The 27,147-nt window shown below is 37.4% G+C and overlaps 7 protein-coding genes across 7 annotated transcripts; 5 read left to right on the top strand and 2 right to left on the bottom strand.

Moving 5' to 3' along the window:
• Positions 1-314: 314 nt before the first annotated feature.
• On the top strand, positions 315-7,411 carry CBG10605 (the record flags this gene model as incomplete). The annotated part of the gene is made up of 11 exons (XM_002645973.1): positions 315-413; positions 2,001-2,126; positions 2,169-2,262; positions 2,308-2,363; positions 2,410-2,498; positions 2,696-2,792; positions 4,609-4,950; positions 5,424-5,589; positions 5,748-5,894; positions 7,230-7,311; positions 7,354-7,411. 11 exons carry the CDS (start codon positions 315-317, stop codon positions 7,409-7,411), a joined length of 1,356 nt encoding a protein of 451 aa, XP_002646019.1.
• A 4,805-nt stretch (positions 7,412-12,216) lies between these two features.
• CBG10608 lies at positions 12,217-13,083 on the top strand (the record flags this gene model as incomplete). Its single annotated transcript, XM_002645974.1, has 3 exons — positions 12,217-12,309; positions 12,422-12,654; positions 12,849-13,083. 3 exons carry the CDS (start codon positions 12,217-12,219, stop codon positions 13,081-13,083), a joined length of 561 nt encoding a protein of 186 aa, XP_002646020.1.
• A 2,964-nt stretch (positions 13,084-16,047) lies between these two features.
• Positions 16,048-16,412, bottom strand: CBG10611 (the record flags this gene model as incomplete). The annotated part of the gene is made up of 2 exons (XM_002645975.1): positions 16,048-16,359; positions 16,410-16,412. The coding sequence occupies 2 exons, from the start codon at positions 16,410-16,412 to the stop codon at positions 16,048-16,050; spliced, it is 315 nt and encodes a 104-aa protein (XP_002646021.1).
• A 1,053-nt stretch (positions 16,413-17,465) lies between these two features.
• On the top strand, positions 17,466-17,573 carry CBG10612 (the record flags this gene model as incomplete). The annotated part of the gene is made up of 1 exon (XM_002645976.1): positions 17,466-17,573. The coding sequence occupies one exon, from the start codon at positions 17,466-17,468 to the stop codon at positions 17,571-17,573; it is 108 nt and encodes a 35-aa protein (XP_002646022.1).
• A 2,344-nt stretch (positions 17,574-19,917) lies between these two features.
• On the top strand, positions 19,918-21,419 carry CBG10613 (the record flags this gene model as incomplete). The annotated part of the gene is made up of 4 exons (XM_002645977.1): positions 19,918-20,158; positions 20,208-20,392; positions 20,919-21,170; positions 21,219-21,419. 4 exons carry the CDS (start codon positions 19,918-19,920, stop codon positions 21,417-21,419), a joined length of 879 nt encoding a protein of 292 aa, XP_002646023.1.
• Positions 21,420-23,429: 2,010 nt separating this feature from the next.
• CBG10614 lies at positions 23,430-23,791 on the bottom strand (the record flags this gene model as incomplete). Its single annotated transcript, XM_002645978.2, has 2 exons — positions 23,430-23,741; positions 23,789-23,791. 2 exons carry the CDS (start codon positions 23,789-23,791, stop codon positions 23,430-23,432), a joined length of 315 nt encoding a protein of 104 aa, XP_002646024.2.
• A 1,056-nt stretch (positions 23,792-24,847) lies between these two features.
• CBG10615 lies at positions 24,848-25,210 on the top strand (the record flags this gene model as incomplete). Its single annotated transcript, XM_002645979.1, has 2 exons — positions 24,848-24,850; positions 24,899-25,210. The coding sequence occupies 2 exons, from the start codon at positions 24,848-24,850 to the stop codon at positions 25,208-25,210; spliced, it is 315 nt and encodes a 104-aa protein (XP_002646025.1).
• Positions 25,211-27,147: the final 1,937 nt, after the last annotated feature.

Here is a 27,147-nt window from a genome sequence, read left to right as displayed (position 1 = left end):
TGACTTGATATCCCTTGGAGAATCGGATGACGCACTTCGATCATAACATGATGCTAAGTAGGCGGGGCTTTAAGTATGCGGAGCAAATAATGTCCAACATACGAAAATAAGACATTTGCAGTTTGTGATTTCCGAATCAAACTCTTACCAACCACCTAATTATGTTCGAATACGTTTTTATCTCCCTCTCCTTATTTCTCTCTTACTATTTTTTGTTTTCAAAGTTTCGAAAATAGTTTCTTTCAGAACAATCACAACTTTCCAGAAACTTCTCTGCGATTTTGTCTTTCTCCCTTTGTTCATTCTCATTCAAAATGTCCCCGTGGACGTTTTACGCCCCGTTCAAATCTGGGGGAATGTCAGTCAAGATCGAGCACGAAGGACCATTCAAGATTATCAAGGTGGATGACGAGGTAGGTTTCTGGTTTTCTATAAAATTGACGATGTGGCTATACTATTCAAATTTCTAGAAACTTTCAACGATTTATTTTTGTTGTAGAGTCCAAAATATTGAAATATGTATTGAAATCAGATCTCGTGACTGTCCCAATTTTTCGAGTCATGTTCTGAAATTTGATTTTTCTCAAAAAACTGAAAACCAAGTTTTGCTTTATAACTCAGGTACAAAAAAATTGGAGCTGTGGAGAAAGAACGCTGACGGCCCACACTGACAATTACCGTAACCTTAATTTTTCCACATTTATCATCTCAATTTTCTCTGCTTTTAGTTGAGTTTTCTCTTGAACAAGTTGGATAACAAAAAGTTTCGATAGAAAAAAAGAAAACTCACGAAAAACAAGATAATAAGTTCGAAATATGCACATATGTTCAGGTTACGGTAGTTATCGTTGTGAAACCTTTCGTGTTGTGGCGTGACCGTCCTGGAGAACGTCAAGCCTCAGATCTACGTGGCGATAACAACTGCCTATAAAAGCTTATTGAGCTGTGTATTAAATGGTTCTCTCTATGTAAATAAACTAGTAGTTTATCCCTCGTCTCATACACCGCAAGGACATAACATTTCGCTTTTGTAATCCGGCGTTTTTCTTTGTCAGTTCCGACTTTTTTGTACCAGAATAATGTTCAAGTCCAAAAACAGGATGATGCGGGTTAGTAAAACAATTTTGACTGAATATATCTCAATTACTTTAACTGGTATCAAAAAATGATCAACTGACAGAATATTGTTAACATTCAGATGAACGTTTTATCTGTTGACAACTTTTTGATGTCGTTCATGCTAAGCGAGAAACAATGCCTTGAAGTTGACAGTTAAAACGCGCTTCTAATGTTTTGTTTTGTCTCTAAGTTAACAAAAATTCGAATTATTTTGATCCATCTTCGATTTTTGCTACCCGGCATTCTATTGTTTAATTTTCTGAAGTTCACATACATATTTTTCATTTCAATTGGAAGCCGTTTTGTAAAGCTTTATGTATGTTATATCAAGTTGACGCATTTTTTAATATTGGATTCAATGATAATTTTTTTAAATACCGTTTTCCCCATCATAGAAGACTTCTCTATACGAGCACTTTGGACTCAATTATCTCGGTTGCAATAAGAGATATCAAAATTTTGACAATTGATAAATATTGATGATCTTATGATAAATAACGCATCAGTTGAACAATTTTTGATATTTTTTGGAGAAGCAAAGATAATTGAGCTCAAAATAGATGTATAGTTTGGGCTTCTATCACAACAAATAGGGTAGGTTAATTGATGCCTTCAAAATTTTTTCTCAATAATCATCGCCCCTAACCACGTGTTGTGTGCGCTTGTTGCCAACCATAAATAGAATTTGAAACTGCATTTTGCTGGCATTTGAAATAGACGTCACTGCATAATTATTAGAAGGGAAAGTTTGTCCTTTTCACAATTTTCCGTATACCGAACCATATGATTATCTAAACAAAGTAAAAAAAGGCATTTCGAAAATTCTTTGAAATATAAAATTATCAACTTCTTAATATGAGAAGTAGTGAAAAACATTTCAGGTTATACTCAAGAAAAATTGCGGGGAGGACAAATTTGCTGGGGAGGATCTGTTCAAGAAGAACAAGTTGAACTTCCGCATAGTGACCACTGGCACTCAAAAGTATGGGTACTTCCTGAAATATCATGTATGATTACATAGTTTTGAGTATATAATTGTTAAGCTTCAGGTCAATGATATGCCTCTAGCAGACTATGTGAAAAACCACAATGTTCATTATCCAACGTGGGAGATTGTGGAGACACACACTCGTGTTTGTTTTGGTTTGTCGAATTTCTGATTTCGATTGACAATTCTCCAAAATTCAGATAAGAACGAGAACGAGATTTACATCGACGGGCGCCGCTTGGAAGATGATGTTAAGGTATATTTCTTGAATCTTTAATCATTTTTTCAATGGCAAGTTACAGCGAGAGTTCACTGATGAAGGATGCACTATCACATTCCCTGTTGCTGGCGGTGAAGGAGAAATCAAAGTGCAAGGAAACGGGGACCCGAAGTGAGTAACAGAAAAAAAACGTCGCTTCACTAACAAGGGACGTGTTTTCAGACACCTGTTGAGAATTTGTTGAAAATTTGAACAAGTATACTATATGAGCCTCTGAAGATGGCATCATTTTTTGTTTTTCCAACTCGGCCTTTAGAAGCTGAAAATTTGCGTCTGAAACTTTAACGTGCTTTTAAGCGTTTTTTAAGCGCCACACTTTCCCCCTTTCTTATATTAATTGAGGAACGAGGAGAGAGCAGCCAGCAGTGGTATAGTGATGAGGAGGGACGGACGAGTCTGACAAGGGTCAGGTTCGATCCCCCTCTCCAGAACCTTTTTTGTTTTTTTTCTGAAACTCTGGAAGTCTCAAAAAATTGAATAAAAATTTTATTTTATTCAGATTGTCATTTATTTGGAAAATATCATTATTTTTGATAAAATTCGAAAATAACTGGTAGATGTTCTGGAAAATTTCTGGAAGTCCCACTTTCAAGTCTTTGCTAGTCGAATTGTTAGTCCGATTTCCCTAGATTGTCTCATTTCTGCCTTGGAAAAAAGCGATATAAATCAGAAACTATTCAATTTATAACTATTTGAGTTCTTCTTGTCAATTTCGAAGTCTACGATCCATTGAAGTTTCTGAAGAAATTCCTTATTTGTGATTTCGAGAGGTATTCATGCTTCACATCTTGTGAAAATACGCATTTCATCATTTATCTACGTTTGGAACTCATTTTAGCTCGTTTTGCAAATTTTCGAAATATTGTAAAAATTGCCAAAGGGGTACCCCATGCGACATTTTTTCAAAAAATATTTTTTATAATGAGGAAACTTTTTCAGATTGTAGAGCAGTACTATTTACATACAAAAAGCTCCGAAGAACTGTTATTAACTCCTTCAAAAATTCACTCCACATGTGAGAAATTAGCACTGAAATCACTTAAACAGCCCATAACTTTTTTTCACAGGGCCGTGTTGAAAAAACTGACTTCAGTTCTGTGATTAGCGTGCCAAAAAGTACCAACGACAAAAGTTTGAACAAATTCTCAACCGTTGTCTGAAAAGACTTCCCTTGTAAGGATAGAAATGTCAATGAAAAATTATTGAGTTGAATTCAAAATTTTTCATTGCGCTTCTAGTTTTTACAGTGCTTTTTTCATTTCTTAGATTATGTGATAGAATAGCCTCTAACATTTAACTTCGAAAAAATGTGTCTCAGTTCTTGTCGAAGGTATGAAAACGTTGTCAACCGACAAAATATTTCTCAAACTAAGCTGAGTGTTTTGTGTGTTGACTATCTCTAATATCTCTGAAAAGAAATGAGACCCATCGGGTCAATGATGACAGTTTTTGGCGCATTTCATAAGAATATCAACTTTAAGATCAAAGTGCAAGTTTAGTGATGTTGTATTAGAAGTCTGGTTTCTTCAAAAAACAATACCGTTTTTCTCGTACCGGTCATCAAATTTGCAGCATCGGACTACAGTATCTGTTCTTCCTGGATGGAATCAAAAGAATGCCGTCATGCGACTAAAGTGGTTTTTAAGAAGGACCCCGAGCAAAAGTTATCATTGATTTGGAAAAAAATTGTTAAACCATTCAAAATTACCTTTTAATAATATACAAAATCACAAAAATCACAAAAATCACAAAAACCCAAAAAATTAAACTAACTTCAAAAATGATTGAGAATTTTTTGAGTCATCGAAGTTTTGCTCTATATTTCGAAGCAGAAGAAATTTCATTGTTAATCTATTCTAAAACTCGATAATCTTAGTTTTTAATATTCTGTTCCAAAACGTTATAAATCATTTTTTGGAGTTATTTTTATTAGGTCAATATGAACATTCGTATTTATTCAGCACGAAGACGATGATGTCTTCTCACTCTGGAATCAGTAATTGGTAATAAAGGATAAAGCACTACTATGAGATTAGTAAAAATACATAAAATTTCAGTGAGATGTTATCCCGACTAAACGATGAGAACATGATAGTTTAAAAGATCTTAAATAATACATGCCCACAGTTAAAGAAGTGACTAAAATGTCTGCGCTTTTGTGAATAATGGCAGATTTTTTAATGCTTTTGTCACAAGAATTCATTAAGTTTTATTCTTTTAGTCCTTGATTTTGCCAATTGTTCAAAATCCAAAAAAACATTTAAAAAATGACAAGTGGTCTGAAGGTATCGAAGAGGCTGTGTGCACGTGTCAACTCACAAGCGCTGTCCGGCCACTGCACCGCGCGGTGGCTTTTGCCTGCTGCTTTTCAGCCCTGAGCCGTAGACCACTCCTTATGCGCCCGGGACCGTCCGTCCTCCGACAGACAACCCCTGGCGACGTAGCGCTTGGCACGGACGCTCGGTCGCCGCAGACAGCGATACACACAGGACTCCTCCTCTCACTTCATCCACACTTGTCTACCGCCAAGAAGCTGGCTCACAGGCGCCCGCCACGACACCCGGTGGTTTAACAAAAAGCGATGCAATATATGAAGATACTAGGAAGACAGAGAGAGAGAGAGGGGGGGGGGGGGGAGTAGATGCAAGATAGAGAAGCAAGTCGAAGGGCCACTGAGAGAGTGCAGATAGCCATCTGTTTGTGTTATGTGAGAGGACATCCGTTATGTTGCAGGAGACACTAGGAGAAACAGATGAGAGACCGGAGAAGAGGCATTGTGGGCGGATGAGATGAAAGAAGGAAAAAAAATTGTTCAGATGAAGAAGAAGTGTGATTTAAGCTCAATTATCTCGGTTCTCATGATAGATATGAAAATTTTGTTAACTGAAAAATGTTTATCCTAATATCAATAACATTTTATCAGTTGACGAATTTTTCATATCTATTATATGAATCAAGATAATTGACTTCAAAGTGAACGTGAAAAGGTGGGTTTTCATCTGAAAATTCACGGTATAATAATCCTGAATTTGCTAGAGGAGCGAGCAGCTTGGAATTTCGAATCTGTGTCCTGAAAACGTTTTTTCGTTCTTTAAATCAATCATTCCACACTCTTCGACTTTCTCAGTGGAACTCAAGAAGAAACACCAATTTTTCCCAAATATCGAATTCTTTTATTTAGAAAAACATATCAGAACGAAACGTGAGTTTTTCATGATTTACAGAATTATCTCTTAAGAATCATCGCTAGCTTCCTCCTTTCCCTCTTCTTCTTTTTTTTCAGCCTTTTTGCTTCGATGGTTCGAATTCTTCGCTTTTGCTTCTCTTCAAGTGCTTGCTCATCTTCAACCAAATTTTCAGTCATTTTTTCTTTTATGACTCGCATTCTTTTCTGCTGTCTTTCGTTAATGGCTTCTTCATCGCTCTTGAATAACTCTTCCAGTGTCTCTTCCTTGACTCCATCGACGATGAGAGATCCATTCCCAAGCCTACAAGGACCAGGTTCAGGTTGGCATTCGCTGTATTGTTTTTGTTGAGTCGATATTTCCGACCCATCAGTGTGGCCATTGGTATCCTGGAGCCAGTACCACATTCGTTTCCAAGAAATCCTGAAACCAAAATTTTTGTGCTTCTTCAAACGTTTGTGGCTAGAGCTTGTTCGAATCCATGATTGAAAAATTCGAACAGCTCAAAAATTCAAGTTATTGAAGAAAAAAGTTAATCCGCTCGGAAAAGCAAGAAATATTCTTACCTCCTCCGATTGCCTTTTGCGTGATCTCGAAGCCAACGCTTCTAGACTTTCAATGTTCTGAGAATGTTTCAAACTTGTTGAAGCTGACTCAGACGCGGAGGAGGTGGTTAATTCTGGCTGGTTTGAATCTTGTTTGGCCCTTGTAACATGGCGATAAATTATTTTGTTGTTTATTCGAACTCTCATGGTGTTTAAATGTTTGAAACAATTGAAAACTTGAAAATTGGAAAAAAAACCGATAGCAAATAGATAGGAGAGCGAGACAAAAAATTCAAATGAAAACATTTAAGTCAGAAACTTGAAAAATCCTAATTAAGTTGGTCACTGAAGTTCATTAGAAAAAATTAATTTTTAAATTTTTGAATATTCAATTTTATCATTTTTCGCACAGAAAATGGATTTAAAATGAAAAATGGTTGGTACTTCCTTTAAGATACATAAATAAAATTAGAAGACATCTTGCAAACGTCAAACTAAAGGAGCTGCATGTCAGTATGCCTTCAAACTAGTAAAAGGAAAAATTGATCTCACAGCAAAGCCAAAACGAAAAAGCTATGGCAACGGAAAAGACAAACGGGCGATTGCTGCTGAGAAGAACAGAAGAAAATAGATGAGATGATGAAAAGAAGGGAGAAGGATACTGACTAGTGAGACGGCACGGTGTCTGGCTTTCTCATTGTATCCAATTATTTTTTCTTGATGAAATAAAACATTTCGTTGGTTTTGAGTGAAAAGTTTGCATTTCAATCAATCAAGCAGCTCACTTGGCAAAATATCAAACAATTGTTGTCATGGAGATAAACGTCGTTAACATTTTTTTCCTTTGTGATTTTATTTTTGGATCTTCTTCATCGTCGACCTTTAAACTACAGTACTTTGACATTAATTTATTTTGACCTACTTTTGGCTGATTTCTTACTTCATAAAAAATTCAGCTAATTTTTCATGCAAATCGGAAGAAAACAAACAAAAAAGGGAATAGGCAAAAATGAAATACCGTATTTTCTCTAATTGAATCCTACGGGCTTCGACTTTTCAACCTCCTGCTCAGAAAATTACCAACAACTAAAGTTACCTAAAATTTTTTTAAGAGACCGAGTATACGAATTGCACTGTACAAATAGAAATATCGGTCAATGTCATACTTGTCGATTTCCGGCGCGGTCAGCCAAGGTATCTTATTTTTTGAAAATTTTTCTAAACAATTCTTCCCAGCGTTTTTGCTCATTTCGGATTGCAACTTTACAGAGAAAGAACAGAAAAATGGGATTGAAAGATCTTTCTGAATGAGATTTTTCCTATTTAACAATTCTCGCCTCCACCAGAATGATTGTTCTAGCTGTCTCTCGACATGATGGTTGTTTGAAATCTATTATGACCTGTTTTGGTGGAGACGAGAATGAATTTTGCGGTTTTTATTGTGAAAGTCATCATTTTAACTGCGACCATTTGAAGATCTGCAATATCTTATTTCGAATAATATCGATAGAAATTTATTTTATTCACCATCTCCTTGCCAAAACGAGTTTGAATATATATTAATATTAAGAAGCTGAAATTTTCACAGTGAATGGTAGGGAACTGAATAAAAAAAATTTGAAGTGTTTTTCGGATGGGTAAGATTCTCTAGATTCCAGGGTTATAGAAATTCCTGGGTTTGCTGAATGCGATGATAATGGTCAGAGGACCTCCAAGGTGAAGTTATTTAAAAAACTTTTTATTTTGTGTGAAATGTTACAACAATAGATTTTTTTCTGAAGGAAAATTCATTTTTTACATAAATTATTGCTTAAAGGAAGAAACATCTCGTTGAACCATTCATTGTACAGATTCATGCGTTCCTGACTGAGTTGGATCTTTTGTTCTGGTGTTGGCTTATCGATTCGTTGTTTAGTTGATGAAGACGGCGGCAGGAACTCCTAGGGCAATCTGTAAAATACTTGTTTCGAAAAATAATGAAATTCCAAAAAAAAACTTACTTCACAAACCTAATTTGTCCATAATGGCGACACTTGAAAAAAAAAACTCCTGACTGTTTTCTTCCACAAAGATCTCAAGAATGACCAACTATCCAGGATCCATGCTTAATTGGTTGTTGTTGTGTCGTCTTTCTAATTGGTCTTTCCTTGTTCCTCCACCCCCTTCATCTACTTGGACCACAGGGATTCTGCGAACAGCGGTAAGTCCTCTATTCTCTTGATGTTCTTCTCTCCAAAATCTTCATTCCAACTGTACCAGTTAATCAGTCTGTCTATGTTCAGCTTCTTCTTTGGGAAGTGGAGGATTAACCCAAATATATCCAAGAAATCTCGCAAAATTGAAGTCGGTTAGAAGAATTTTTGGGTTGATCACTTTCCAGAAATCGTACGGCTCCAAATACTTCATAGAGTCGAGGTAGTCAATGACAAGCCAGGAATTTTGGAAGCTCAAACTTTCGCTCAGTTTTTAGACTTATCAAAAAAAAAACTTCAAAGAAACATTGACAAGAATAATCAAAGCTAGGTTCGAATTATACGGAAACATTGAAGAATAGCAGAGAGTGTTCATGAGAGGGCGATTTTTTGAATTAACAGAAAAAATCAAAATGTATCATAGGCTTCCAATCGGGATGCCATGTTAGATACAATGTTTCTGGTTTTGGGTCTCGATCGTCTTTATATACCCCGTTCCTTCTTCAGATAGATTCACCTGGTCGTTTTATCTGGACACTTTATAGCAATAAACCCATTGTAATCAGAAGAGGTAAAGTGATGACTGTATACTTGAACTATGGAAAGACGTGTGCAATGGGAACAAACTCATTTTGTTAATAATTCACATCTCATGTGCTAAATGGAGACGCACATGCTGATTGAGCATTGTATCGTTGATTTGATAATTTTTCAAAACACATTCCAGTCGAGGTACCGGAAAATTGTTACCTGTGTTAGAAGATCCCTATTCACCTAAAAGGGACTTACCAAAAATTTTTATGGTATAGAAATGTGTGGTAGGTTATCTATTTTCCTCATGCCTTTGCAAAGAAATTCAAAAAAAATCCGAAGTCCTCAAAAAATGCAGTTGAAATCAGAAAAAAATCGAATGTGTCTGGGAGGGATGAGGATTTGCAGTGAGAAAAAAGAGAGAGATATAAAATGGTCACCATTCAGATATATGAAACAAAAATAGAAATTTCGATCTCAATTATAGTGAGAATCCTCCAAAAAATGGCACTTCCACATTCCCAATCATTCAGGACTATTTCCACCAAATTTTCTAATCGTTCGTATGGTATTTTTCTTTTTCTTTTTTTTTCATGTTTGCTGGTTGCGTTTTCAAACGCTTTTGAAAAAGGATAATGGTGAAATGGTTATAGACGTTCGGGGATGTGTTTTTCTAATTCAAACAAAATTCTTTGTTCACACTATTATTTTTGTTCAACGCCGATGAACCTAGATCAAAAATTATTGTCGGTCGAGCAACGAAGACACTACGGTATTTTTCATATTAATGCATGTGCCTTCAACCTTTATCTCACACTTTACATACTTTCGGTCCAAAAACGACTGTTTTTATGTTTTATAAGGTAAATACATTAAAGTTTATTAAGAATTAGACAAAAATTGCCAAAAACAAGCGAAAAATTGAAAGAAAAAAGCAAAAATGGTGATTAATAGTGAGTTACGGTTTAAAAGCGCATACATAAATTTTAAAAAATTCCGTAGTGTTTTCGCCACTTGACCGACGATAATTTTGACCTGGATTTTAGCTAGAAACATCAATTTTAAACAACTGGAAATTACCTCCCAAAATACTAAATTTTACACTTCGAAAATAATTTTTTGAAAATTTTTTGAAAAGTGCGAAAAAAACGTTTCAATTATTCAGAAACGATAAAAATAGCATTCTGACAAATTTTTTCAGCCCAAGATTGTCTTTGGGCTCAGAAAATCTCCAAAATCTAATTGTTGTTAGAACTTTGACAGTTCCTAATTTCTGAAATATCGCTTAAACTTAACTGAAACCTATAAAAATAAGTTCGAATCTTGTATGTGATTGATTTGACAATACTCCACCTCAAAAAAAAGCGAAATTGAGCAACTTTCAGAGACTCAAATTTTCGTTTTTAACGATACGAGGATGTAAGAACCGGTCGAAAAGACCATTATATTTTTTCCTCAAACTCTCATGAAATCTTTTTTTCTTTGAAAACTTTTGAAATTAACCAAAAAGTGTCATATAGTGCCTACGGGGGCAAACTTGGAATCAAAAATTAGTTTCAAAAAATGCGAACAATTTTTACCACAGTGGGGGTCGAACCAGCATAGTCAATCCTAATGAGTCACCCTCTTACCACAACATCACACAACCAATATTTTCCTCTCACGCGGAAATTGGTAGACGAGGGATGGGGTAGCCGAAATCCCCAGCGCACCGAAATCGGCTCAAATTTTCAGACAAAGTTTTTTGGCCTGGGAGTGAGAACGGGCTAAAAATTATTTCGTCATCGTATAGAGCATGTCTCAAACTATAAATATGCAAATTTTGAGCAAATTCTCAACCATTGTCTAAAAAACCTTCCTTTGTCAGAACGCTGGCAGTTTGATACCCGAAACCTCCTGTGCTTATATGCTCACAGATTCCTGCTCATGATTTTTCTTCAGAATCATCTTCTCGTTGTACAAGGTACCTCTTCACCTAAATTCACAGCATGTCGGACGTGTAAAGCAATTTTTTTGCAAACCGGAAAACATGCAAGTGTGAAAGCCATAAAAACTCAGACGCACCCTATCTAGGTAAAGTCAGCCTTACCAACGAGCTGGGACTGCGGAGTGCGACAACTACGGGGTTCTCACACAATGAGGGTTGTCCTTTTCTGGATGTAGGCATGTGCGTCGTTTGCCACGCCCTTCCGTTTATCCATTATCGGGCTATGGTTACTATTCATTGGAATCACTCATTCTGATTTTAGTTTCTTCTTTCACCCCTCATTCTCAAGATGGTCTTTTCCCCCATTTTCCGAAGATTCTGCCCAAATTCTCAAAACGGAAGACTATTTTTATTTCAATATTCTTATAGTTTTTTGATAAGAAGATAATGTTATTACTGTTTTTCGTCATATTGTATTATACATAATTAAAACACCTGTAAAACGATTCCGTCACATTCGTTAGATACAGTTCCCAAAGTCTAAATTTTCCTTCCCACCCCCCAACACCGTATACCGCATAAAATATGAGTACACGGTATCCTCTGATTAGATTCTGAATATATGTTATTATCGCTGTCTAAAAAAGGTTGAGAGCGGAATACCTCGTTAAATTTTTCTTAATGATGTAAGTCCGGAAACTATTGTACTTCGTGCCTATTTTAAATATTTTTTTACCTATTCAAAATTTTTGCTACCAGGCCTTCCGGGCCGGGCCCGGGCTTTGGCGGGCCGGCCCGGAATTTCACAAGTATGATTTTTTCCCGATTTACCTTGGTAAATCGTCAAAACATTGGGGAAATAGGAGATCAATATTTAAAGCCTTGAAGTACGGTGGTTTCTGCACTTGCATTTTTTACAAAAATTTGAATATATATTCCGCTTTTAATCTTTTTTTCCCAGACAGCGATAATACTTCTTGTTTGATTCCTCTGTCCTTTAATTCTTTTTCATTTGGGAGTGGGATGAGCTGGAATTTTTGTTTTGACACACAAATTCTTTAAAGAACGCGAGACATCAATAAAAGTTTCCTGGACATATTTAGAGAACCGATATTTTGATATTTTTCCATTAAGAAAGACAAAAATAAAATAATTTTTAGTTTTCCGTTTTATCGTGAATAATCAAATACGCAGAAAGAATGGTTTTGTCATTCAGAGAAACAATCCGAATGCACTATATTTTGGCTCTCTCAATACCTTATACTCCATAAAGTATGTCTGTACGGTATCCTCCTCCCTCTTTATCTTGAGCACAATTCCGAACAGTTAGTCCTCTCAAGTCAGTGTAGTCATTATTATTTTGGGTTCACTCCCCAAATTTTACCTCTCGTATGTTTTCTCCAGGTTTTCCATTCTCCTTTAGAGATCCTAATTATTAATGGTTACAGAATGTCCGATAATTCCGAATTAGCTCGAATTCTTCAAGATCTTCAAGATATCGATAAATATGAACTGATTGGAAAACAGAAAGAGAAAGCGAAGGTTAGTGTTCTGACATTGTTGTTACAGGTAGTAAGAATTTCGAAAACTGCGTTTTTTAGGACTCAATAACCTCCATTTTTACTAGCCATCATTTTAATTTCTAACTTTTCAGGTTCCGGGAAACCAGTCAACAGTGATGGAGAAACGTGAGGAGCAGCAGGAACGTGAGCATGGTCCAGAAAACAGAGAACAAAGAAAAGCAATCGCACGAGCCCGGGCGACCACCAGAGAAATAAATCGAATTAAAATAATAAATGGTGCATTTGATGATCTCAGAAACAAACTTCCAGTTCAAGTAGGAGAGCCAAAGTTGTCCAAAATCGTGACATTAAAGAAGGCAATAAAGTGAGTTTTGCAAACTAGGAAAGCTGCAAAATCGTTCAAAAACGTGAGATTTGTTGTTAGAAACTGAGACAACTTGCGAGTGAGAAATTTGAGGATTTCGGCAACTTTTGAAATGTATCCCTGGCCATAACTCTTGTGTTTGCTTTTTTGAACTGCACATTTTTATAATATTTTCGATTTGTATTTATTTTCAGTTACATTGCACAACTTAAAGAAGAGCTTCATAATACTCCGTTGCATTCCTCTTCTGATCAATCCATCATGCTGGATTCCGATGCTCAACTGGTTCCAGGGCTCGGACCATACTCAGTGAGCCAATCAGCCTCATCAACGTCGCAAGAATCCACTTCTGACGGCCTTCCACAAAATTTCAAAATTATGCCGACAGAAGGACACATGTGGTATTATCCACAACCGCCACACTTCTAAATCATTTAAAATTGTTGAAAATTGAACACTGGTTTTGAATATAGCGATCCTTTAGTGGCAATTATTTTTTCTGTTCAAATCATGTTAATAAAAAATCAGTAAATATCTCTTGGAAAAATCGTTATCTTTTTTCTTCGGTAATATGATGTTTTACCGTATCCCAAATTTGTAGGCCCACAGAGAGGAGGACATTTTAGTGAATCATTTTGACCAAATATTTTGTTTTATTGTTTTCTCATTTTTATGCATCTTTCTTTAATTGATCAAAAATCGAATCGCAATGCGACCGCATCGCATTCCGAATGTTTCTGAAGCATTTCGTTGAATATGTATTAAAAATTTTGAGAAAACGAACACTGATAAAGTTAAGAAAATTCTGTCCATCTGCAGTTTGATAAACCTCTTTTGAGAGGCAACTGTTTCTTTTTTATTAGGTTGTTCAATAAGTAGTGGGTCACTTTTCTTCAAGTAGTTTTTTTCAAGGAAAACAAGAATCATTGAGAAATTTATTTGCCATTGGAGTTCGTAACTTCCTGACAGCACAGCGGAAGTTAGGCATTTCCATTTGCGTAGAACTCTGCAGACTTGGAGGCGAAAAAGTGATCCAAAAATTTTTCGACATCCTTCCGTTTATGAAATTCATTTTCAGAAAGACAGTTTAGAGTAATCGGAAAAGGTGTTAATTAATTAGTGCAAGATGGGATGTTTACAGTGGTCAAGACAGAACTTCGATTCCTAAAGAATGGAGTTTGTTACGGCTCTTTGAGGATTTTTATAGTTTTTTGTTGTCATGAAACATTTTCAACAGCGAGCCTTTCTGGAGGTGAAAACGAGGAGCATAGATATCACTCTCCATTAGAGTCAGAGTTAGGGCAGTAGAGTCAGAGTTGCTGGTATTGGAGTCAGGAAGCAGCTTGCACTATCTACTCAAATAAAAAATTGGATTTTTCTTGAAGATTCCCTGTTGAGTCTGATACCGCCGTTCATTTGACAGGCAGCCATCAATGCTTACTGGCATGGTTGACATAAAGTGCCCGTTCCTTATCTCCAATGGTTGACTTGTTGAATCAGTCTTCTGCCGGTTCCCTCGGTGAAGAGTGAAACTGATAGATCATATCGTATCTTTTCTGAGAATCAATAAATGTGTTGAACGATTTGACTTACTCTCTGATATCTTCCCGTTTGGTGCTCATTATTTGGTACGGTGGTATTAAAATGGTGGACTGTCAAAGATGTTGCACGTGAAGTAGCTCGGAGCTCTTCCTCTAGTATCATTGAAATATTGTCATCCATATTGAGACTAGGTCATTTCAATATTGGTTATGTTCCAGATCATATTGTATTTCTTCGAATCTTTCAAACCAAAACTTTATGATGGTTCGAGGGATGGTGTCTGCTTCTAACACGTTGTACTTTGTTCGTCAATATCCGTTGCTCTAGGGACCCTGGAGAAACATGAACATAAACACACTTTCGAGTATCTTCAATTAAGTTTTGGATTTTTGATTTAAAAAGTTCTCGAAATTATAGCGATCAAATAGTTACTAAAAACTTGAATTTCGTTCAGGAATACCGCTAACATGTAAGCTCAAAGAAATCAACTCCGTTTGATATGTGTAATATCAGATTTGAGGGCTGGGCCTTGTAAATCGATAGGAATGTCACCCGCGGAATTTTCAGGTGCCAGGTTTTAAATTTGACAGTAACGTTTTTAATGAAGAATTTGTCATGGATAATAAATAGAAAAAAACGAATATTTCAATGAAAAATGATATCCCTCTAATAGAAGTTCTTTTCTCGACGGCCCCACAAAAAATACAAATGCCCCCTCTAATTGAAGTACCCCCTAGAGACCCCTCAAAAAATAGAAGGGCCAGCCCTTCTAATACAGGTTTTACGATAACTGAAAAACGTAAAAATTGAATGTTCTCGTTTTTAAAAAAATAATGTTATCATAGTATAGTATAAAAATGCATTCCTTTCTAATTTTAAAATTTGGATTTGCAGTTATGCACCTCAAAAACCTTTTTTAATACAAGTCACGTTAATGGATAGAGCTAGGACATTGAAGTAATGTATACAAAAATTAGCGTTTTTCACCTATAGTTTTCGAAAAAATTCAGTTCCAAACTCATTTTCCGACTTTGTCCATCAAAAAAATTATTTAAAAAATCATTAGTACATTTTCACGCTCCCATTTTCATTTCAGAAAATATTTCAATTGCTTTTTTGAGAGAAAATAAATGTCCAAAGAAAATTTCATGAATATGGCCAATATCGCTTAAGGTTCCCATTCGGCCGGGAAGTTTTTGCCGGCCGACTGACCGCCTACCGAAATTGTGGATTTGACCGTCATCATGCCAGAAAGTGTTTGAGTATGCAGCATTTTTTTTTTGATTTCTGAATCAAAAAACTCTTCTCACGTAAAGACTATATGACCTGTTAACGCGCAGATCTCCGACCAGCTCGGTCGGCAATCGCCGATTTGTTAATAGAATCCTTACTGGTAATATTGCTCTCAAAAATAACTAGATTGAAAATTCATATTCATATTGCCAAGAACTCTACATTTACAGAATGGAGATCAACAAGCACAGGGACAGTACATGTTCAGAGATCAACCGGGGCCGGGACAGTACTGGCACATGGGGATGATTGTGGATGACGATGAGCCGTCTGACGATGATTCCGAGGAAGAGGTTAATGAATTGAACCGTCGATTCCTCCTAGAGCTGAACCTCCCCGAGAATGCACCAATAAACGAAATTCGTAGAAGAGCTGCAGAGATGCCACGAACGGTGCCTGGGTACACGTCTTTCTTCTGTGTGTTCGACTCATTTTTTGTACCTGTGCTCTTGCCGCTTGTTCTTGAGAATAAACCGGTGACTTATTAAATGTGGAAATCTAAAACATATATGCATCGAATACTCATTGATAAATAAAAACACCTTCTCATGGTATAGTTCACATTCCTGGGAGGTTATTGTAGAGCTTGTTGCATCCACTGGTGACGAATTCTTGAGTTTTGGTTGGAGTGGTCTTCAAGCAACATCTGAATCCGTTTTCAGTCATACACGATCCATCGTAGACAGCAGCACAGTTATGGACACAGAGGTTGTAGCAAGTTTGGTTGGAGGCAAGAGCATAGCTGTTCCATGGAGCACAGTTGTCATAAGATGCTGCTCCTTGGACAGAAGAACAGTACTGTTGGCAGATGACCAAGGTGACAAAGGCAGCAGTTGAGAAGAGGCAGAAGGCGAGAAGGATGCGGAACATCTGAAAATCGGCCCAAATTCAGTAGGAAGCTGAGAACTAATTTGACTTACCATATTGTTGTCAGAAGAACTGGTGAAGATTGCACTCCTTTTAAGCTGATTCCTGATTGTGTGGGAGTTCTAAATGTGTGCTGCTAAACCATCACGAAGCATTCAATAACTCGAAGTTGTACCCGATCTATGAAAGCACGAAGAGCCATGAGTTTCAAGGGATGTACCGTTTGACACCGATCTTTTTACAAAACAAGGACCCTTGTGTTATAAAACATTTTTTGACAAGTTTCTGTCTCTTATGTCAGAATCTCTATCTTTGCTGGGAGCTCTCCAAAGAGTTAGAATTGGTTTGGCTCCGTAACAATAGACATTCATTTTTCCTCTTCTTGTTCAACATGGCAAGCTATTGTTCAAATTTATAACTGTTAGTTCGCAACATGGCCAGAGGGACGCCAACGCAATTCCTCTCACAAAATGGCAGAAGAAATTTGATATTTGAAATGAGCTTTGGGAAGGTTGATGGAGCAGTAAGTGAGCACATGCATGAAACAGCGTAGTTTAATTTGGAATTTTGTGGCTACGTTTTGTAAATAGATCAGGTACAAAGTTTCACGGAAATTTAATTTCACTGCAGTGAATTCTAATATGTGGCATCCTCTCTTAATGTGTGGGTGTATTTCAAGAGAGTCGACGTTATTGAAACAGGTCCAACGAATTTCAAAGCTTTGAACTTCATCGAAAGTTGCTACAACAGTGTTAGACACTGAATGAGAGAAAACATAGAAACACCCACATTATTCAGGAATCGGTTTAAAAAGAGCTCCATGGAGTCAGTCCTCATCAGTTCTTCTGACCACATTCAATATGCTAAGTCACTCCTCTTTCATTTGCCGTCTGAGTTTAGACCGATTTTCAGATGTTCCGCATCCTTCTCGCCTTCTGTCTCTTCTCCACTGCTGCTTCTGTCACCTTAGTCATCTGTTAACAATACTGTTCTTCTGTCCAAGGAGCAGCATCTTATGACAACTGTGGAACAGCTATGCTCTTGGCTCCAACCAAACCTGCTACAACCTCTGTGTCCATAACTGTGCTGCTGTCTATGATGGATCATGCATGACTGAAAACGGATTCAGATGTTGCTTGAAGACAACTCCAACCAAGACTCAAGAATTCGTCACCAGTGGATGCAACAAGCTCTACAATAATCTTCCAGGAATGTGAATCCTTTTTGAAAGATACCTAATTGTCACAATTCAAATAAATTATATCGAGCATAGTTGAAGTTTTGTTTGAGAGATGGAAGCGGAAGAATGAAAATTTTGATTTTGGCTGATTTTCTGAAAACCTGTGTCATGAAATCTGTGTGATTATTTCCTTAAAAATTGTGATTTTCGATAAGCAATACTGTGCTTTACGTGCTTGTTTTACATCTGTTCTTAATGTTACATTGAACTTTTAGATCCTAGAAAATCCCTCTCCTTATCCGCAGAGCTCTCTGCTTGCTTACTTGTTCAACTCAACACTACAGACACTATGAATTGTCTTTTATTCCATGTAACTTCGTCACTAATTTATTGGATTGCAATCAGAGTAGCTCGTTTCTTTGGAGGCATCACCAAAATACAATGTTTTTCATTGAATCTCTTTTGCAGAGTGGCAGGGAGCATACAGGTTGTGCGGTGTGCAACACATCTTTGCAGTCTTTCTTGCAGTCTTTCATGCAACGTGGCATTGGGATAACACTGTAGGCCTCACACATTGTGTGTTGTGCGCGGGATAACAGTGCGCACACACATACATAAAGAGGGGTCCGAATACATGGAGTGTCCTCCCTGTTGCGCGGCCACCTGGCGCTCACTCGACGGTTTTTTTTCTTTTTTGTTTTTCTTTTCTTTTCTTTTATTATTATATTTTATTTCTTTCGTTTATTGCTTACTTCTTTTCATTTTGCGTCGTTTTTCTATCGTTAATTAGTTTTCTGTTTACAGGAAAGCCAGTCAAGCTCACTCTTGTTCTGGTTGGTCGTCACATCATCTGATCCTTCTCCAAGCTTTACCACTTGAAATTTGACGTTGCATCAGCCGTTTCCTCAGTCCACGTCGCAATACAATGATTCGTCCAGTGTGAGTTATAATAATTGGTTCCTCTTTCAAAGGTACCTCAACAGTTTGTTAACCCAGTTTTCTATGAAAATTTCCGGATAAGAATAGCCAATCTAGACACCTAAAAAATCCTAGAATCCACTCTCCGGTTTCAGACGAGTCAAATCAGTTTCAGTACCAAAAATTGCTTTCTTAGTGCAAAACAGTGATTTTCAAGGACGATTCCTTACCTTCTACAACGTTTCAGAACATGAAGTGATTCCTGTTATACTTCGAGTCAAATAGAATTTGAAACTTCAGATATTTTCTCAAAAGCTGGATTTTTTTCAATTTTCGAATACATACGAAGAAATTATGCAAAATTCGACAATAAAAACCCATGCATTTCAATTGAACAATACAAATCTAGTATTCTGAAACGTCCTAGTAATTGAGAAAATAGCTTTTGAAAATTTTTGGTTTAGACTGAAAAAACTATGTTAAGTGCTGAAATCAATATAACTCGACTGAAACTGACGAGCGGTTCCTGATACTTGCAGATACCGGAAAAAACTTTTTTACCATTTTTACCATTATTACCATGGCGTTCTATTTTTCGATACATAGCTGAGAGAACGTTCTATTAGAGGGTGGCATTCAATTAGAGGCTGGCATTCTATTATTCGACACCATTTTTTTGCCGGAAAAAATTAGTGAAGATTCTTTTTGGATCCTACCAAAATTTAACTGTAGGAAATGGCTTGGCGATACTTCGAAACTGCAACAATTCGAAACTGGTCATTTCAAATCCATGGTAATACAGACGAATGAACAAATTTCAGACTATTAACAGTGTTAGGGTTTTCAAATCTATTTTTCTGATAGAGCACATTCTGAAATTCGGAAAATTCGCAAAAAATTGATTTAACAAAAAAATAAATGTTGGAGATTTTCTAATTTCAGAGTTTGTTCAATCAAATTTATTTCAAAACCCTGACATTGTTTTTGTAGTCTGAAATTTATCCGTTCGCCTGTATTACCGCGGTTTCAAAATAACCGGGGTCGAAATGACTTCGAAGTGTCGCAGTTTCGAAGTATGGAAAAAAAAGCAAAATGGTTAATAAGAGAAAACAATCGCGCTACTTGTGTATTGTACAATGTCTCAACCCTCACTAAAAAGCAACTAATTGATAATCTGCTGCATGGTAAATTATTTTTCGAGAAGGCCTATTAGGAGTGGCATTCCAATGGAGATTGGCGTTCAATTGGAGGGTGGCGTTCTATTTTTTGGAGCACAGCTCAGAGGACGTTCTATTAGAGGGTGGCGTTCAATTAGGAGGGGCTATATATTAAAATGTTTACGGTATTTCTAGATAAGGTATTGCTACTTTATTCTGAGAAATTTATCAAAATCTGGGTTTACAAGGCATCCAGATTTCCACGTTAAAATGAGCATACATAAAACTTTTAGGCTTCGAGCCCCTATGAATACAACAATTGGTGGAAGATTCAAGCTCTCCGTAAGAACTGGCAACTGGCTCCAAGAAGAATCCTATTTCGGTATGGACGGAGAACACGGATACAACGTCGTTGTGAAGGGACGACTTGTGGACGATCCACGGACTGCCGTCGAAAAACGTTTTCTGGAACAGTATGGTGGAACCAATGGAATCCCGCGGTATATTGGAAGTTTCGAGCTATTTGACGGAGACCAACAGTACATTGGTGCGTGTTACTCAAATATTTTTTTTTTTTCAGACGGTTATTTTTTTAGCTCACACTCGGAACGGGCAAAAACTGGAGACGTTGCTCAACTTATCACTTTTCAAAATCACTCTAGCTAATACTGTTCGTCTCGGTTTCCAACTATTCGAACTGGTCCATGCCATGCACATCCGAGGATATCTCCACAGAGACATCCGTCCGCACATCATCATGGCCGATATCGGATGGAGCGGGGTTAGTTATTTTTCAGCTAATCTATACGTCATGACTATGTAATTGATTGGAAAAAGCTCAAAAACTTATGACCAAAAATATTTTTGACCAAAAAAATTCTTGTCCGGGCCGGGCCGGGCCTTCAACGATTTTTGCAAGTATGCTCCTATTACAGCGACCCTTATAATTTTTCAACCATTTTTCTCGAAACCAATCATAAAATTTTGGCGAATTCTCGTTTAAAATTAATAAACACCTGTAATTTTCTCCAGAATTTAACAAACTTCTAAGCAGAAAAAAGAATTTGAACAAATTTAGATAAAATTGTGGATTTTCCGGATCATTTTTACTGAGGAATGTAAAAATTCAAGCGAGAGCGTTATGAGGGACCCTGTAGTACAAGTGTCTTTTTATTTTTCCGAACTCATCTCAGAGGGCCCTTTTTTCAAAGTGACTCTTATATTAAAGAGCCTCTTTTAATACAGGTTTAACGTTATTCAGAGTAAACTAAATTTTCACGTCATTCATTGAAACGTTCTTTTTTCAGAAACTGGAAGTCGAGCTCAGCTCATTTGGTTACGTGGCACCCATCAACCCACCGCCAGCTCCACCAGTCGATCCGTTCAACGGGATGAAAATCGGCCGTTATGCCTGCTACCCAGCGGTCCTCGGTGAACCCTATGTGAAAGAAGATGACTACATCAGTATCATCTTTGTCATGCTCGCCTCGCAAGGGCTGATGCCCTTTTCTCTCAACACCAAAAGACAGTGGAGCCTGGCTGAAAAGAAAGAGCAATTCGTGAGTTGCTAAACACTTTTTTATATTTATCGATTTGGTTATTTCTAGGACGAGAATCCAAGACGTTTTGTGACGGCTGAAACGATATGGTTAGCTGACTTGTATTGGGATGTGGAGATCATGAGACAGGATGGAACATTCAGCCACGACGAAGTCATTCGCAAGCTGGAGAATGCGGTGGAAGGGGTGGATATGCGTTCGGAGATCTCATACGCTCATAACGCCGCAGGACACTTCTACATTCAGTGAGAATTGCTGACTTCTTCTCCCATAAAATGTAAGCTGATTTGGATAGTTCTCTTCCTTCCCCATTTATCGCTCTTTCAAATTTCCAATCAAACACCTAGTCAATTTCGCCCATTTTCCCATGCCATCTAACGTTTATTTGAGCATTTTTAAAATTTTCCCTGTCACTTTCAGTTGCTGGAACTCTGCTTTAACTCCTTCTTTCCCAGTTTTTCTTTCTAAATAGGTCATCCATCCAATATCATGTTTATTTAATTTCTAGCAGCATCTCCCCATTCAACCTCATTCTTTTGTAAAGCTTGTTTTGTTCTAATCACAACTTTTTTGAACATGTCTTCTTTTTTTTTGAACATGTCGTTCTTTCGTCTAACTAAATAGGCGATTCACCAAATACTTTTTCTATTCAATCTCCCCCATCTTCCCACATCATTTAATTACGGCTTTTATCACATATCTTGCCACATGTTCCAGTCAGAACTTGTTGTTTTGCATGGATACTTACTTGCCTTCCCATCTATCAGATTGGATAGTCTGACCCGTTCTATATCTACCATGTCATATTCATTTTTGCAAATCTCCCCGAACAAGCCAACAGTGATTTTTGTAATCCACCTTTTTATTAATTTCTACCAGGACACCATAGGCATGAAGAGCTCGGTAGTCCATGACTACATACTACATACCACTATAGGAGTCCCACGTCCCTTCGAGTTATTCAAGTCAATGTCCGAGACACACAGACACACAGAAAAGTTTCCTTAGTAAGAAGTAGATCACATTTTCTTTTTTTACATAAGTTTACCGTCCCAATCCAATCATTAAAAGTGTTGTTGGAGAATATTTTTTCTAAATTCAGGCGTTTGTTGAAATGAGTCGAATAATCAAAATGCAGGGTTCATTTGCAAATGTAAAACCTACGAAAAGAATCAGTTTTCCAAATTTAGAAGTGGTGGGCAGTTGACCTGAAGAAAAGGAGAGTCTTTTTTTTGTTGATTGTCGTTGTTCTTCCTCCCGCTAATCATAATCGAGAAAACTCTATATCTAAAATTTTTCAATAATGGTTAAGAAGTCTCTTAGTTTTCGGTTTCCTATTATGAATTTTTTTCAAAAATTCTAGTATTGGAACCTCCAGGTTCACCAATCTGAAATTTTCAGAAGTTTGGAGACGGTTATACTATTTTTAATAAATCATTTTAGAGCAGCCCGGTTTTTGTGAAACACAGTTTTTCAAATAACGAATGCTAAGAATTCTGTGAGAAACATTCGCTGTATGCGTTTATAATTGTTCAACCATTTATATTACTTTCCTATACTACGAAAACTAGCCCGACAATTTCAGATCTACATATGTAGATATTATATTTCGTTGAAAATGGAAATTCACTCCTCAGAAAGATTACATTCCTGGACGGTTGTTGTAGAGCTTATTGCATCCACTGGTCTTGAACTCCTGAGTCTTGGTTGGAGTGGTTTTCAAACAACATCTGAATCCGTCTCCAGTCATTCACGATCCATCATAGACAGCAGCACGGTTATGAACACCAAGGTTGTAGCAGGTTCGGTTGGAATCAAGGTCATAGCTGTCCCATGGAGCACGGTTGTCATAAGATGCGGCTCCTTGAACAGAAGAACAGTACTGCTGGCAAATGACCAAAGTGACAGAGGCAGAAGGCGAGAAGCAGAACATCTGGAAATTTTTTAATGGGGTACTAAATCACTCGCTTCAGGAAAGAGGTAGGACCTTCAGATGAGCAGAATACATACTGCATCGAAATTCTGAACTTCACTTCCCGGACCACTAAAACTTTGTTCGATCATATTATAACTTGGTTCACTTTTGTAATACTGAATGTAAAACTTTGTAAAACACATTTGCCGTAAGAGTGGGTAATTTTTCTTGTCTCAGAAAACCCCTCAGAATAGGTTTCCGTTCTACAATAATTAGTCCGACTATTTCATTTGCACATAGAAATATTTATTGCGTTGAAAATAAAAATTCGTTCCTCAGAAGAATTACATTCCTGGAAGATTGTTGTAGAGCTTATTGCATCCACTTCTCTTGAACTCCTGAGTCTTGGTTGGAGTGGTCTTCAAACAACATCTGAATCCGTCTCCAGTCATGCACGATCCATCGTAGACAACAGCGCAGTTATGGACGCAGAGGTTGTAGCAGGTTTGGTTGGAGGCGAGGGCATAGCTGTTCCATGGAGCACAGTTGTCATAAGATGCTGCTCCTTGGACAGAAGAACAGTACTGCTGGCAGATGACCAAAGTGACAGAGGCAGCAGTTGAGAAGAGGCAGAAGCCGAGAAGGATGCGGAACATCTGCAAATGTTTTACTGAGGTATAGTAAAAAATGGCAGATAACTTACCATTTTGAGAATGGACAGACGAATCTGATGTGAGTTGTCTCCATGGCTCTCTTTTTATGCAGATTTGGAAAACAATAAGATATACTGCGTGGAAGCTGTACATGATGCACTTGGGGAATAAGCGCCAAAAGAATAATAGAAAAAAGGAGACGTAGATTGCTAAAGATACTTCATTTTGCTTGCCGACACCTACACACCCTGTCCTGGACACCCACACTCTGTGGGAAAACTGAATGAATACAATAGGTTTGTTTCACTGAACTGTGCCACATACAGGACTCTGCTGTATCGATTTTTTAAAAACCAATCAAATTTTGATTTGTGAAACCACCACCGCACGACACCTACACAATCAGATGTGCACTCTAGTTTTTTTTCATGGTGAATTAAACGCGATGAATACAATAGGCTGTTTCGATGGACTGGTTTAGCACAAATTTCTGGTGTGAGCACAAATCTCATTATGAAACATGTTTGTTGGTAATCTACAACAAAAGACACTGTGAGCGATTCAATATAATGTTGCCAACCCATGATTCATTCATTTTGTAAAAAGCGTTGACGCGCATCTGATCGTGTATTGCAGAGGTGGGTTCACATATCGAAATATTATTGATATGTCTCGATAGAGCAGAGGCACAGTTCATTGAAACAAACCTATTGTATTCATCCAGTCCTCCCACAGAGTGTGGGTGTCCAGGACAGGGTGTGTAGGTGTTGGTAAGCAAAATGAAATATCTTTAGCAATCTACGTCTCCATGTTTCTATTATTCTTTTGGCGCTTATTCCCCAAGTGCATCATGTACAGCATTTTCTATTTCATCCAGTCCACCCACAGAATGAAGGTGTCCAGTATATGATGTGTAGGTGTTTGCACACAAAAAATGAAAGATATCCATAGCATTCTCCATCTACATGTTTCTATAATTCTTCTGAAGCTGATCCTCCACCTGCCATACAACTCCTACGCAGTGTATTTCATGGTTTCCTTAATCTGCATAAAAAGAGAGCCATGGAGACAGTTTGCATCAGATTCAGATTCGTCTGTCCATTCTCATAATGGTAAGTTCTCTGCCCTTCTAATTCATTCTCTCATCAAAACATTTCCAGATGTTCCGCATCCTTCTCGCCTTCTGTTTCTTCTCTACTGCTGCCTCTGTCACCTTGGTCATCTGCCAACAGTACTGTTCTTCTGTCCAAGGAGCAGCATCTTATGACAACTGTGCTCCATGGAACAGCTATGCCCTCGCCTCCAACCAAACCTGCTACAACCTCTGTGTTCATAACTGTGCTGCTGTCTACGATGGATCGTGCATGACTGGAGATGGATTCAGATGTTGCTTGAAAACCACCCCAACCAAGACTCAGGAGTTCAAGACCAGTGGATGCAACAAACTCTACAACAATCTTCCAGGAATGTAAATTCACTAGAGATATTTTCGATTCTCAATGCAATAATTATTTCCATGTGCAAATGAACAAGTCGGAGTACTTTTTCTTAGAAAACCCACTGATGTGGTTAATGGTGAATATCACAGAGTATGTATATCTCCAACGGTCACACGATACATTCGCTTGAAGAAATATTCTTGTAGAAACAATTAGAACTAAAGAGCAGTCGGAATAATTTTTGTAGAAAAAAAACAACCCACGATTAATTTATCTTGTAAAAATAAAAACTATGAACATCTGTTTGCGTAAGAGTCGTGTGGAAATGTGAATTTGGATTCGGAACATAATCATATTGTATCTTTTGAGTTCACTTACTTCGCATAGGAATCACGAAGGATTTGTGAAGGTTTTGGTATATTTCATCATGTGTAGTTTATCCTAGCTCTCCGGATTTTCGTTTTCAGAGTGTTCTGAAGAGTGAAATGTTTGGCTCTTTATGATTTAACGTGGGTTTAAAATATTAACGGGGGTTTAAATTTTTTACGGGGTTTAAAAAATTAACGGGGTTTTGAATATTTGAAGGGGTTTCGGGAATTAACGGGGGTTTTCAGAAGGTGTCCGAGTCATGGTTGTCCCCAAAATCTTCCAAAGTGCTGCAGTTTCTTGTTTTTTGCTCATTTCAGTTGATCTATTCTTTTCTGAAATCATTTTTTTTGTTTTTTGTTTTTTCATTTCTAAAGTTTTATGGCACTGTTCTAGAATTGCGGAACGAATGAAAATCACATAAAAAAATGGGTAGAAAAATTTTGACACTAGGAAACCTTTGTAGATTATAGGCTTAGGCTGAAATGCCATATTTCCTTCATCTAAGTCATCGGAAAATTGGCGGAAAGTTACATAACTCTGCTAGTTCTAACCTCGAATCCAAAATACAAACGTACCGCTTTCCCGGTTCACTTGACTCGCCAACACCATTGAACCTCTCTGAGAGCAACTATTTGATCGCCCTTCCCTTTCTAAGCCTCCTGTACCTGCTTCCAGGTTATTTTGCTCTCGTTCTCCAAATTTTTTGTTAATTTTCAAAGTTTTCAGCTCAAAAAATTCTCACACTCCTCATCAATTCTCGACCTTCTACCACCCACTACACACCACGTTTCATCAAATTAGTCTTCATTGCTCTAAAAATGTGAGTTTTTAGCAATTTCGTTCAATAATTGAAATCTTTTTATTTACAGGAATAATTGCCAAACGGAAGCATTCTGAACAATAAATTCAAAATTGAGCGATTTGCCGGAAGTTGGTATGGGGTGTAGTCTCTCCATGCCATTGATGAGCAAAACAACAAACAAGTCTTGGTGAAAAGGTTCGCCCTAAACGATCAGCGTGTTGATGCCCATGTCACCTTTTTCGAGCGCTGTGATGGGATCAACGGAATTCCAAAGATGGTGGAGGTGTTCGAAATAGACGAGGACAGATTTGTCGGTCGGTTCATTTCTTAATTTCGTTTTAAAATAATTTTTCCAGTGCTTGGTCGAAAAGGTATCCCACTCGCGAGCATTTTCAAAGATACTCTCTTCCACTGCTCAATGGTAAACACTATCAGGATTGGGTTCAGGCTCTTCCGCATCATTCATTGTATCCATCATAAAAACAATTCCTGATAAGAGACGTCCGCCCACAGAGTATTAGGTGCAAAGTGGATGAAACCGGGGTACGTTTTATTCATCATACTCGAGCAGACCCCCTTTCCTAATAAACATTGTTCCATTTCGATTATTCCGATGACAGCTCGGTTTTTTTTCCAATTTTGAGTAGGCTGAATGAGCATATTTTGAAAGTGTAACAATAGGTTTTTGAAGAAAAACTTATTTTCCAATTTTCGGCTACTTCCTGTTTCAAAATTTTGAAAAAAAATATACCGTAAAACCTGTAATAGAAGTGCCCCCTGACTTTCAACTTTGAGCTCA

This window comes from Caenorhabditis briggsae, assembly GCF_000004555.2.
Source record: "Caenorhabditis briggsae complete genome, chrX, whole genome shotgun sequence".
NCBI lineage: Eukaryota > Metazoa > Nematoda > Chromadorea > Rhabditida > Rhabditidae > Caenorhabditis > Caenorhabditis briggsae.
Note: the sequence above shows the minus strand (reverse complement) of the source record. Positions and strands in the feature narration are given on the sequence as shown.